This window comes from Danio rerio, chromosome 11 (assembly GCF_049306965.1).
Source record: "Danio rerio strain Tuebingen ecotype United States chromosome 11, GRCz12tu, whole genome shotgun sequence".
NCBI lineage: Eukaryota > Metazoa > Chordata > Actinopteri > Cypriniformes > Danionidae > Danio > Danio rerio.
The window spans coordinates 37,027,111-37,041,312 of NC_133186.1; the positions used below are offsets into that span (position 1 = coordinate 37,027,111).

At 36.7% G+C, this 14,202-nt stretch overlaps 1 protein-coding gene across 2 annotated transcripts in view; it reads right to left on the minus strand.

Annotated features, from left to right (window-relative positions):
* Positions 1-8,363, minus strand: part of dnah1 (dynein, axonemal, heavy chain 1) — an 87,903-nt gene extending 79,540 nt beyond the window's left edge. The window contains exons 1-11 of one of the 2 annotated variants that reach the window (XM_009306184.4): positions 8,267-8,363; positions 7,856-8,025; positions 6,467-6,539; positions 6,216-6,387; positions 4,235-4,373; positions 3,947-4,079; positions 3,612-3,770; positions 3,207-3,441; positions 1,034-1,182; positions 709-920; positions 337-635 (exon numbers count right to left, since the gene is read on the minus strand). In XM_009306184.4, the coding sequence (XP_009304459.3) occupies positions 337-635; positions 709-920; positions 1,034-1,182; positions 3,207-3,441; positions 3,612-3,770; positions 3,947-4,079; positions 4,235-4,373; positions 6,216-6,387; positions 6,467-6,539; positions 7,856-8,020 (1,736 nt within the window). In that variant the 5' untranslated portion in view covers positions 8,021-8,025; positions 8,267-8,363. Of the gene's footprint in view, positions 1-336; positions 636-708; positions 921-1,033; positions 1,183-3,206; positions 3,442-3,611; positions 3,771-3,946; positions 4,080-4,234; positions 4,374-6,215; positions 6,388-6,466; positions 6,540-7,855; positions 8,026-8,185 lie in introns of both variants that reach the window. The other variant, XM_068224387.1, reaches the window with a different exon arrangement.
* Positions 8,364-14,202: the final 5,839 nt, after the last annotated feature.

Sequence of the window (14,202 nt, forward strand, 5' to 3'; positions counted from 1 at the left end):
AACATAATGAAGAACAATAATTCATCAGTAATTAATTGTACTTTTATTCAAAATGAAATATTTAGTGTTTTACTAAATATTTTAAAAAGAAGGACTTTTAAAAGAGGATTATTTATGGGGTATCTGTACCTTACTTAAGTGCCTAATTTTGGTACCACCACTAATTACCACCACAAATTAATGAATCTTTACAAAATATTATTTAGACCTATCAGGGTCACTGTAGAAGTTTGCAGAGTCCCCCTAGTGTACACTGGCTCCTGGTTTGAGAACCACTGATTTACAAATGTAGAAATAATAAAGCATATTTAACGATGAAAATGAGAATTCACATACTTATATGGGCTGTTTATGAGATCGGGACCCCAGGTCAGCTCTTGAGGGCATTGCAGGACACTGTGACAAGCATCAAGAATTAATTTGGTCAAGCTGGCCAAAGAGCCTTGAACCAGGAACCTGAGTGAGTCCTGTTGAAGGCTGCGAATCAGCGCCATCAGGCGACACAGTTTGGACATGCGGTAAACATCACAGCGGGAGACTGCAAGGTTGTACCAGCTACATCTCTCATCGCGCAGATTAGACGATATGCCATTACATAAAGCAGGCAACCATGACTCTTCTAGAAACAAATGGATCTGTAGGAAGACAGAGCAAGTGTGTGATGGAAGGTACATTTGTATGTGTATGTGTAGTTGGAAGTTTATTTACCTGTGAATGTTTCTGGGACTGTGCGGACTCAAACTCCTCTAAACGAAGTGACTTTGTGAAGCTGACATAAAACAGGCTCATTTCTGCCACCCGGTTGCACTCTTCTCTTACTCTGGACAGCACCGCGATCACCTCAGCCTTAGTGAGCAGAGAATTAAAGACAAAAGCTGCACGGTTCTTCTCAAAAGGATAGTTTGGGACTGACACGAAGCCTAGAAGGAAAGGAGACAGCAATATGTGTGTGGGCCCATAAAATAAATCACTGTTAAAGCCCTGACAGTCTGAAAGCAGTCTCTTTGCTTTTGATGTCCATCATAGTCTCTACCTCTCTCAGGAATGCTCTCGGGTTGGGTTTGAGGAAGTGTGATGTCCTCTGGCTTGTCCTGTACCACCTTATTAAAGCACATCTGGTTCAGAGTGCGGCTGTATTCCAAATTAAGCTCTTTCTCCAGCTGCTTCTCGCATTCCTGTAGACTTTACAAACAAAAACATGTTATCTATGATAATTATGAGCGTCAGACATCATTTAAGTGCAACTGTATGGTGTGTAACAGGCACGTGCACACATAGGGCCCTATCATACACCCGGCGCAGTGTGGCGCAAGGCGTGACGCAGTAGTCTTTTGGTAGTTTAAGCTTGGTGCAAGAGTCGTTTTGAGGTGTTGCGCTACGCTGTTTAAATAGCAAATGCATTAGCACTCATTTTTGCGCCCATAGGCGTTCTGATTTAAAAAGGAAGGCGTTCTGAGGCGGACCACTGGCGCGTTGCTATTTTGAGAAACTATAATAGATTTTTCATTAGACCAAAACTAACCCGTTCTAAACTCCGGCGCAGAGTGTTTTATTAAAAACAAGCTTAGATTTGCCCACCTGTCAGGTTTAAGACCATATGGGGCAAAGCATGTGTTTTAGGATATAACTCAGGTTTTTGAGCACATTTTGCTATTATTATTCATTTATTCGTTTGCTGGAAATTAGAACTGAATTTAGGAATAGTTTTGAAACGAATATTTGCGCTTAACAAACAAAGTTATTTATTTATAGACTAATTGATGTCTGTGCGTAAAGGGTTCCCTATCCAAGAGCGAAAGTGAAAGTGATCCATTATCTCTCATTCTCACGCAGTAGATGCTCTGTTTAACAGTTTTCTGTTAAAAAACTGTTAACTGTTTGCTTGTGAAATGCTCATTTTTTCCACTTAGACTTACTTTGCGTCCTGTAAATAGCGAATCCGCTCTTGGTGCGACGCAGCTGACTCTTAAAGGGAATGGGAGATGAGACTCTAATAGGTTTATTCTTAAAACACACCTATAACTCATTAAGAAAATAAACTCAACCCTTTTAGACCATGCGCCGAAGCGCAAGGCAGATTTCCCGTCCTTAAATTAGCAAAAACGCGTCCTGACACGCCCTGAAAGCATTTGCGCCCTGCATTTTGCGCTTTGCGCATGGACCGTCAAAATAGAACCCATAGGGATCAATGAGTTGAAGTTTCTTTCCATTTGGCGTGCGGTATCAAATTCCATTAAAACAATACTTTTCCACCAGTCCTTACTTCATATGTGCATCCAATCCGCTTGTTAAGTGTGACGTCAAGTGAAGCGGCTTCTGGGTCCAAGCGCTCTATTCAACTGAATGGAGAGACTTATGAAATGGTAATAATAAACGTTTACAAAGCGATTTAATACTTTCGAAAATCACGATCGCAATATATATGTCCATGCCTAATATCCGATGGCCAGAAAGTGATTCATTTTTTTATAAATTGTTGAAATTTTGGTATTTGTTATGCAGCAAGCCCAGAGATTGTTGTGTACACTATGATTTCATATAAAATTAACTTTAATGTGTGATAGGAATAAAACGTGATCATAAACGAATGATTTCTCCACTCAAATGAATGGCGGCTTGGACCTGGAAACAGTATTACATACGTCACCAACACGTCACCACTTAACAAGCGGATACCTCAGTTCGCCACGCATGAATGAAATGTTCCTGAATAAAAGTGAAACTGCAAGACAGCAGTTAAAGTAAAAAAACAATAAATTAAATGCCCGAAATTACATGCAAATCCGGAGAAATGTGAATAGCAATGACGTTAATCAAACTATTTGCTATAACATGTAAAAACGGAACTATGGAAGGAACTGAAATATAAACACCTTAATCAAATTACTGTCTTAATAAGTTTTGAACAGTTGGCAATTAATTTGATTGCTGATGTCCATGTAAATGTAGTCAGTGTCGGTTCAGAAATCATCCTCATTTGCTGATTTATGGATTTTCTATTATGAATACAGAAACCAGTACTGCTGCTTAATATTTTGTGTAAACTTGTGGATTCATACACCTTTGATAAAAACGTACAAAAGATGGTCACTTTTGACAAACTGAACGTATTCTTATTGATAAAAAAATTGTCATTTAAAAATATATACATAATTTGTTGGTATATTCAAATGTATTTACTATATTTTTGTTAATCAAATACTTACCATTTAAGTTGCAGGCCTGATGTGGAAAGTGCATATTTTCTGATGCGTTCTAAACTGGTGGGATGGAGATGCCACACTGGCATACAATCAACAGAATGATGATATAAATTTGAAGCCTCTGTGTTTTGTCTCAAATTCTCTGCAAACTGGACTCTCTGAGCAAAGACACGTGGATCCTCCGCACAAAACAGCAACCTGATCCTGGGAACCCAATACTGGCTCTCCAGCAAAACCCCTGTAAAGGAAGGAAGAGTGGAATAGAAACATAACAGTTCATAAAAGTTAATCCGTATCACTGAATTAAACAGTTCATTAATCAGATATGTCAACTTTCCTATATCAATAGAAATTATGTCAACAGGAGAAGAAAAACAACCAAGCATTGTAAATGGCTTTTACACATGCCTTCTCTCTGTCCTCCATTTAAAATGGGGTTTCCCATGAAATCTCGGACCCATCCATTACAGTCTGCTTTATGCACCAAATACTGCTTCTTTTCCTGGCTGTACCGTAGTACCCCAACCGACTGCCAAGAATACTCCACAGCCGGGCTCTGTGGATCCACTGCACCTCAAACACACGAAGAACAGACCTTTAATTTTTCCCACATGTGCTCATATGGCTCCCAATGGATAGGCTGTAATATGAATTTATTTTCAGAAGGAGCTACAAGACATTTGATGGGATCCATTCGACTACAATAAGTCAGGTATTTGCAGAGGGTTTCGACAGTATCGTACCAGGTGGGATGCTGTTTTTTGTCGGCAACAGGGCTTTGGCTGGAATGGGTTTGCGATTCATGGAGCCTGGCTCATAACCTAAAGCCAGCCATTCCTCTGGAGTACGGCAGTCAAACTCCTCATTGTCGAATATCTGGAAATTGAATGAATATAAAAAGAGAAGCATACGACCAATGATGTAGAAAGTGTGCCTGATTTTAAACTGAAGCCTAAATAATGACCTGAGCAAACAGGGACAATAAAATTAATGTAAATACTTAAAATTAATATACAAGGAACATGCATGACCTCCAAAGACAGGTAGTTTGGATCAGGCTGGTTTTTGGTCTCCGTTCTTGTCTGGTTGCTGGGTATGAGCTGATTAGAGTTGATGCCTTGCTCTGACAAAAGTTTACTTATATCTAATTTCTGATACTCCCTCCTGCGTCTGAGAATTAAAACAGAATACAACAATAATCCATATTACGCAGGGCTCAACAATAAGGACTGCCCGTTGGCCCAGGGCCAGCGTGACAGACACTTGGGACAGTAGACCGGATCATTACTGGCCCAATTGGGACAGTGCTGCCTTGACACTAACATTTAATTTGTCTGTGACTATTTATCAATTGCGTGCATTTTAAGTTTGTGCTTTTAAGTCTTTAAACAGAATTCTATTTTTTTCCGTAACCTGGTAACATCCAGTACAGCGAAGAAATGACAGCATGGCGGCAACATCAAATTCTAAGGCTAAAAGAAAATATCTGTTTCTAACGTCTTGGAAGCAGTAATTTACATGTGAACAACGGAAAAGTTGCCTTCAGTTTGACAAGTCAGCCACCCTTTGTTAAATAATTTCAAACCACAATAAAATACCTCCTTATTTTCCATACTGCTCCTTTTGTTTGCATAACAATTTTTTTTTACAACTTTTTTTAAGTATTAAAATTTTAGATTCACAGACTTTATTTTTGACACATTATTTAAAATATGTATAGGAAAAATTGCTATTAACTTCCCTTTCTTTTTTTGGTGGGGCCAGTGAAAATTTTGGTAGGGCAAGTAAAAATCTGAACCATTGGCCCGATCAGACCAGTAGAAAAAATCCTTAGCGTTGAACCCTGTTACATTTAAAATCTTTTTGAAAAAAAAAAAATCTTTGTTTATGCATTCAGGTAATACAATTCATACATAAAAACATGCAACAGTAAAATTTCAACAAGACTTTTTTAAACAGATGAGGATATTTACTGTGTACTGTATATTTATATTGTTCAATATCAAACATTACTAAATTTGTGCACAAGTAAAAAAAACTGTCTTCAAAAATACACAAAATTGTAGCAGGTAAAAATAAACACACATTACTTTTCAAAAGTTTGGGAGAGGGCAATATTGGTGGCTCAATGGTTGGCACTTTTGCCTCACAGCAAGAAGGTCACTGGTTCGAGTCCAGGCTGGGTCAGTTGGCGTTTCTGCGTGGAGTTTGCATATTTTCCCTGTGTCAGCGTGGGTTTCCTCCAGGTGCTCCATTTTCTTGCAGCTTAGTCTCTTATTTATCAGGGGTCGTCACAGCGAAATGAACCGGCAACTATTCCAGCAAATGTTTTACACAGCGGATACCCTTCAAGCTGCAACCCAGTACTGGAAAACACCCATACACTATCAATAAGGCTAATTTAATTCAGTAAATTTACCTATAGTGCATGTTTTTGGACTGTGGGGGGAACCGGACCACTCAGATGAAACCCATGCCAACACAGGGAGAACATGCAAACTCCACACTGAAATGACAACTGGCCTAGCCGGGACTCAAACCAGCGACCTTCTTGCTGTGCCATCTGATTTGGTGCTCAATTCATAATAATATTATTGTTGAAAACCACTGGGCTCGTTAATAATTATATATTCTATTTTATTTTGTATTCTGTTTTGGAAAAAAACCTGTATTTGTTTGAAATAGAAATTATTGGAAAATAATAAATTTTTAACTTTTTAATATCAATTTAAAACATAAAAATATTAAAGTCTTTTAAAAGAATATAAATAACAAGTAGTAGTGTATTATATATATATATAATAAAAAAACAATGATTGTTTCCCTTTATTCAAATGTCTATTTACTTTAACCTTGTGTCCCTTTACAAATCTTTTCTTTATTTTTTAAGGATGTCAATATGCTGTAATCTAATTTAATTTGCTTCTACCAAAACAGACTTGAGGCCCATTTTTGGTTTGTGACCCAGCAGTTAAGGACCATTGGTTTAATATATCTATCTGAACTGCTCACCTCTCAATCTCGATCTTGCGGGGCACATGTCCTGGGGGGCAAATATAAGGTAGCTGAACTTTAGGGGTGTAACTGACAGAGTAAAAATCTGTCTCTTGCTGCAGTTGTGGGCCCGGTCCATTCCAGTCTTTCTCCATAGCACTGTGCAGGTCAAGAGGTGTTTTCAACATAGCTGGTAGACCAAACATCAAAAGAAAATGTGATTAGTTTGAGCATTTGTGTTTTGACTTAAGTGTTGGTTGATTTCTTACTTTTGCAGGAGTTGGACTTGCGTCCCCCCTGGCACAGTAAACTTTGCTGGGACACTGGACCTTGTTTGTAAAACTAAAAACAGCATTAGTTTTGGTGATTATAGTTTATAAGTTTAAGATGTGTGTAATTATACAGTATGTGTGTAATTGTGTGAATTAGTAGGGCCCCATGATTTCTGTGATGTGGAAAACACAAGCAAAATAGTGGAAGTCAATGCAAACTGCGTAGATTTACTGCTTTATGCTTTAATACTTCATTTTATACTCAACTGTTTATTTGACAGAACATTTTAAAAATGAATGAATGAATGAATGAATGAATAGATTAATGAATTAATGAATTTTTGTGTAAGGAGTTTATGAATATTAATTGATTTGTGAAAAAAAAAATTATATGAATTTTGGAAAATTCTAAAATTATTTTCTAGAATTATGTTTATTAGTATCTATTAACATTTTAACAGCTTTACATGAACTATGTTAGTCACTTGATTAAAGTTCTTGGAAAAAAATTATAAGATAAAATGGAATTTAGAATAAATAAATAAATAAATAAGGGTGGTGAAGGGTGGCACAGTGGATAGTGATGTCGCCTCACAGCAAGAAGGTCACTGGTTCGAACCGGGTGCTTCGGTTTTCCCCACAGTCCAAAAACATGTGCTATAGGTGAATTGGGAAAGCTAAATTGTCCATAGTGTATGTGTGTGAATGAAAGTGTATGAATGCTTCCCAGTCATGGGTTGCAGCTGGAAAGGCATCTGCTGCAATAAATAAATAAATGTCATGTAGGACCTTGTTAATATTACAACATTAACATGTTTTTCAGGTTTTATGGATTCTTTTGATTACATTTTTTTTCTGATAAAATATTATCTGTAATACATTTCATATTGTACATACTGTATTACATCATAAAACATATAATGCAAATAATGACATAAATAATGCAATGAATGGAATGAACCGCCTACTTATCCAGCATATGTTTTTACGCAGCGGATGCCTTTCCAGATGCAATTCATCATTGGGAAGCACCTACTCACTTTCATTCACACATACACCACTGAGAATTTAGCTTACCCGATTTACCTATAGAGTATTGTGGGGGAAACCGGAGCACTCGGAGGAAACCCACGCCAACACGGGGAGAACATGCAAACTCCATACAGAAACGCCAACTGACCCATTTAAAAAATGCTGTCTTGATGAACAAAATAATTTTATTTACCAAAAAAAAAACTTTAAAAATCAAACTTTTGGCCGGCAGTATAATAAAAAAAAAATCTGAGGAAAATAAAATTCGAAGAAAAAATAAACAGTTTTCAAAGGGCTCTTACTAAGGGAATAAATGATAGGAAGAAGCAATACAAGAAGAAAAAAGCTGTTTACCTGTTGTGTTTTGTCTGATTTAATGTTAGTTATGAGCTCAGAGTAGATGCCCCTTAAAGGCAGAAGTTTGCCCCTGTGAGTCTCTCTAGACTTGTTTGGAGGTTTAGGGTGAAACATGCCAGATCCGTAAAGAGGTATTTCACTTTTCGTCAGTTTATTGTCCATAATCCCTATCCACAGACCGTAATATAAGATACAAAGTTACACAAAAGCAAACATAAACAAACACTGTTACAATGTAGACTATCTATCACTGTATTTCAATGAAATGCTGCAATACAATGTTACATTGCGGTCGACATAATAGAAATCGGTTAAATCTAACGTTACCTCACTTCAAATCACAGCAGCTGACAGGCATCCCGTAAATTAAGAGGCATAAAGTTATTGGAAGATATAAAAAGTACAAACCTTCGGTAAATTAACACGGCTAATGAGTATGTCGTGTTTATTTTCGTCTTCCACGGCGGTTAATATATTTTACTGTCATTTAGTGACGGTGGTTGCTAAGGGCGACGCTGTTCACGTGGGACTTGTTGTAGATTCCTGTGCACGAGGAGACTGGTGGCGCGCTTTACACAGGCAGTTACTGTGGAGAGCAAAACAAACAACCGAGTGCTTTGCGCAATGCTTTCAAGTCAAGTCAGCACTAAAAAGAATTAAAATATGTGTCTGAGATCCTGTTACATGTATTTTTGAGGTTTAAAAAAAATAAAGGTCTGCTCAAATAAATGTACTATTTAATAAATAGGATAGTTATGCTATTTTTCATAATATTTGATTCTCTTATACAGACTATTTCAATATGGTAATGTCAATGGCCCATAAACATTTCCTGGTAGTTGTCAAACTATATCATAACTGTAATAAGAAGCAATTCAATCATAACTTAATGTTAAAACAGCAATAACAATATTGATCAAAAATAACATGAGTCTCAAAAGCCATATAAATTAAAAATGTAAAACAGGAAATTTGTTGTGACCCTTTTTTATTTTTTTACATCCCTCAAAGTGGTCAATATGTTAAATGGAAAGTATAATTAAACTTAATTAATGCTGAAACAGTTAAACTATCGTTAACAAATGTAATTTAAAATAAAAGTCTCATTTTTACGACAAGCTGGAGGCCTACAAAAAGTTGTCATTTATGAAATAAAAAAATAACAGTTATAAGATATGATACAGATACATTAAACTGTTGTATGAAATAAAAGTTGAGAAAGTAAAAATATATACATATATGTACACTCACAATCACCGGACACTTTATTAGGTACACCTTACTAGTAGCCTACCGGGTCAGAACTGCCTTAATCCTTTGTGGCATAAATTCAACAAGGTACTAGAAATATTCTTTAGAGATTGTGGGTCCATACTGAAATGATAGCATCACACATTTACTGCAGATTTGTCGACTGCACATCCATGATTCGAATCTCTCGTTCCACCGCATCCCAAAGGTGCTCTACTGGATTGAGTTCTGGTGACTGTGGAGGCCATTGTCATGTTCAAGAAACCAGTCTGAGATGATTCATTCTTTATGACATGGTGCATTATCCTGCTGGAAGTAGCCATTAGATGATAGGTCAAAAAAAGTGGAACATGATCAGCAACAATGCTCAGGTAGATTGTGGCAATATATGGGTGGTCTGAAATACTCAGACCACCCATAAGGTATACCTGTCCAGCAGTTGGACAGGTGTACCTTATAAAGTGGCCGATGAGTGTATAAGGTGAAGGATTAGATACAGATAATTATGAAATAATGATAATCATGATTGTCATGTGGGGTAAATGGAATTTAATGCAAAATTTATTAAATGTTTATGATTATACACTTGTGTGCCGCCCACTGAAATGTAAAGTACATGATCAATCATTGGTGGCATACAACAAAGCCTGGTTTAAAGAGAAGGCTAAAAGTAATGCTAAAAATGCATTAATGATGACTGTAGAAAGCGAAAGCCGAATCACAAACAGTTAAGGAGCTTTTAACGTTCATTTAGGCGCAAAAAAGGACATGTACAGAATTGACTGACCCACCCTCCTCCTTCCCTAAACCCAACCAATAGTGTTTTCAAAAGCACTGACTGACCCGCCCACACAATTCCCTCAAATGAAGCAACAGTTTTAAAAAGGAATCCAGAAAAAGAAAAGCTCTCACTTGATTTTCACCATGTTTTCAGATTTTACCACATTCTCACCCTGTTATTTGCTTTTTTATTTTATTTTTTTGGATTCTGTTTTGGTCTTAACCGCGTTCTGAAAACTGTTCTTTGCCAGACTCAAACCCCATTGTCGTGATGAACTCCTCTGTGCATTTAAAGTATGCCAACGTACATTGCAAGCCACTGGACAAACTGGTAACAGCAGGAAAGCCGGTGATACAGAGGTAAGCGGTCAGCTGGTAAGCACAAAAGGAAACGGCATCATACTGCCCCATAGCGTTTTAAAGACGAAATACAGTCATATAAACTTTGGCTACATAATTTGCGATCTCCCTAAATGTATATAAAGCTACGTTTTCAGAATGAGCCTATGTTAAATATAGTGGATATAGTAATACATTATGTTCATACATGGGCATATGAACACAGATATATATAATTATAGTTATATGGGTAATAATTTAGCTATTATTTCTATTCGATTAAAACTCCAAGTAGGTGTAAACTTATATAAGCACAATAAGACTGAGTTGTTTTTTGGCTCTACTTTGAAAATCCACTTATCTTCTTATTGGCATAGTTTCTGATATTCTGACATTTGAAAATCCCAATTGTGCATCATTTAATCAGAAATGCTTTTCATCTGCAGCTTAACAATGATCTCAATCACAAGGGGGACCAATCTATCCTGATTCTGGATTGCAGAATGAGAACTTCTTTGTTTTGAAGACCCTGGTGCACACAAGAGATCTCATCTGAAATCTCATCTGTTTAGTTCAAACAGTCATGTAAAGTTGTAGGCCAAAGCTATTAGTCATTAATTGTTGGCAGCTGTTCTGATCTATTGACAAGATGTTTCTGCTGCATCTGCCCTGATCTACAGAGAAAGTCACAAGTGTAACATGCTAGAGAAAACAACACCAGTTTTTGAATATACACTACCTGACAAAAGTCTTGTCGCCTATCCAAGTTTTAGGAACAACAAATAATAAATGGACTTCTAGTTGATTGTTTGGTTTCAGAAGTGGCTTATGTGAAAGGCAAAGGCCTCTAGATTACGCTTATTTTACTAAAATAAAACATGATCATGCCTTTATTTTTAGTTATTTAATTAGGTCTGACTTTGCTTAGACAAAAGTCTTGTCACTTAACAGAATAGAATATAAAGTCAAGGTGCATTATAGGTTATAGATTCCAATAGGTCTTCTGCAGTATTTGTGATGATTGGGATGCAGGTCAACAGATGATTCATGAAAAAAATCAACCTTCTGCCACTTTTCCTTATGATCAACTAGAAGTCAAGTTATTATTTGTTGCTTTGTACAACAGGGATTTATGACAAGACTTTTGCCAGGTAGTGTATAGCATAGAGTGTTTTCATGATGCATCATCAGTCGGCCATATTGGAATGCAGAATGTAAACAATGGCAGTGAACTGAACAAAAGAATGAATATTTGCTGATTATTGCTGCTGAAAATGATCAATTATTGAGTTTTACTAATCGGTCAGATCAGATTTTTAGTACTAAAAGTTCTAACAAATCAAGACCACAGCGAAGTCAAGTTTGTGGATTGAACTGAACCAAAATTTTCAGGGCAAGAACCGTGACAATATTCATGCTTTATGCTTTTCTTACTTAAATGCTTAACTTTCTTATAGTTGTATGTTTTTATTGTGATATACTACAATTTAAAAATGTATGTTATATTTGTAAAATTATTAAATGTGACACAAACACACACAATAAAATTTGAAAATACATAAAAATAAAGAAATAGAAAAATGCATTCATATATATATATATATATATATATATATATATATATATATATATATATATATATATATATATATATATTGATAATCTTTATATTTAATTAGAAAAATTAATGTCATTAAAATGTTAAAACTATGTGCTTATCCATAATATGTGCTTTTTTAATTATACATATATTTTATTTTGTACATATAAAGAGGGGCAGAGTACCCTGTTTCGCTCTACTGCAAAACTGGCAATTCTCACACCAACAGTTCATGCTTTTAATACACTATAAGCCAGTATTGGAAGCATGTGGCAAAGTATCACTTCTCTATTCTTAATTGGCTAGTCTTTCCTCTGCTGCCGTTAACTTTTTAACCTGTTGACTTAATGATCTGATGAATCTTCTTAATGATCTGTCAGTCTGTCATGTTCTTTTCAGTTCTTTACAATGACGGCAGTGAGATCACATGCAGAGTCAACAGGGCATCTCTGGCTCCTCATTTTGAGTTTCGCACATGCACTTGAGCTTTGACCTCATCATCTGTGGCTCTGCAAGACATATTGGCCAAGACAGCTATGAGTCAGAGAGGTCCAGACCGGTTACATTTTCATGTTGTAATATAACATTTATGGAAGTTTTATGAGTGAAAAAATATTTAAAATCGTTTGCTGATTTGAGACATGGGCGTCTCGGTGGTTCAGTGTGGAGCACAAGAACCATCGTGCCCACTGTCTAAAGGCATGAGGTATAGGTGAATTGGGTAAGCTAAATTGTTCGTAGTGTATGAGTATCAATAAGTGTGTATGGATGTTTCCCAGTGATGAGTTGCAGCTGGAAGGGCATCCGCTGCGTAAAACATATGCTGGATAAGTTGGTGGTTCGTTCCGCTGTGGCGACCCCAGATTTATAAAGGGACTAAGCCGAACATGAATGAATACATCATTAAAGGAAAAGTTGACCCCAAAATTAAAATTGTGCCATTTTGAAAACCATTTTCAAACCTTTGAGAAGATATTTTGAAGAAAGCTACCTGTGACCATTGACTTCCATTCAATTTGCTTTTCCTATACGCAAGTCAATGCAAAATATCTTCTTTTTTGTTCAGTATAAGAAAGGAACTCATGAAGGTTTGGATTAGAACCACTTGAGAAAGAGTAAATTTTCATTTCTGAGTGTACTATCCCTTTAATTACCCTCTATCCTCATAAATTTTCTGACCCAGTATATGTCCATGTTTTTGGGACTGAGATATAAGACATGAGTTGAGACTCACGAATGAACTGAAGCATGTTCAGGATGATCTGCAGGGCCAGCGGGGGTGAAGGTGTGTATGTTCTGCTTGTGATCTCCGCTGGGAAACGGGGCAGGATTCTGGGACCTTTTGACCGAGACGTGTGAGGATCCCTGTGGGTCATTTGGGACCATGAGAGCACAATTACATGGGATGAGATGAAAAGAGAACGGATGGGTTGAGATCACTCTGGGACGCCCATTCCAGTGTATTAGGTCATAATTAATGGCATTAACTATAGCAGTACGAAACCATAAATGTCTGAGCTTCAACATAATTGCTACGAATCTCATGAGGATCTGCCATTGACTCAGATCAGTGCAGTCATGCTATGTTTATATTTGCAAAATATGTCAATTAAAGGGGTAGTTTACCCAAAAATGAAAATGTACTGACTGTTTACACTTCCTTCACTTGTTTGAAACCTGTTTATGATCCTTTTTTGTTGAACATAAAAGAAGATATTTTGAATAATGATGGAAACTGATATCTATTGACTTCCATATAAAAAGAAAATACAACCATACCCAGGTAGCAAATAATTCATGCCCAGATTTGGCATAAATCTGGCACAGCAGGCATTTGTCTGGCACTGGCATATAGCATGTGAACCAAACATTGCCCTGGTTTGGCAGAGGTGGCACTATCTTTAAAGCAGCACACAATACTTGAGACAGATGTAAATTGTAGTATTTGGCCCAGATGGTAATAATTCATATGTGTGTCATGTAAGTTTGGCCTATATTGACCCACATTTAAAATAATTTTTTATTATTTTCAAATAAAGAAAAAAAAATCTACCAATCAGGTCACTTCAAGAAAGAGCATGCCCATAGCACACCTAAATCGCAATGATTCATAGGTTTATCAATTTCATTGCAGTCATGAAACTGGCCCAGGTCAGGCTCAGTTATGGTTTATTAACTTGGCTAAGGCTTGGCCCAGATATGGTCCATGTTTGGCCCTTGTCTAGAAGCCAAACTTGGTCCAGTCATGTACAGTAATTCAATGCACTGAGGCATGTGGGCCAAGCAAAAGGTGATTGTAGGGGCCAGAGCTGGGCCAGAGATATTTTGCTATGTGGGTAGTATGAAAACATAATGGCTACCAGCTTACAACATT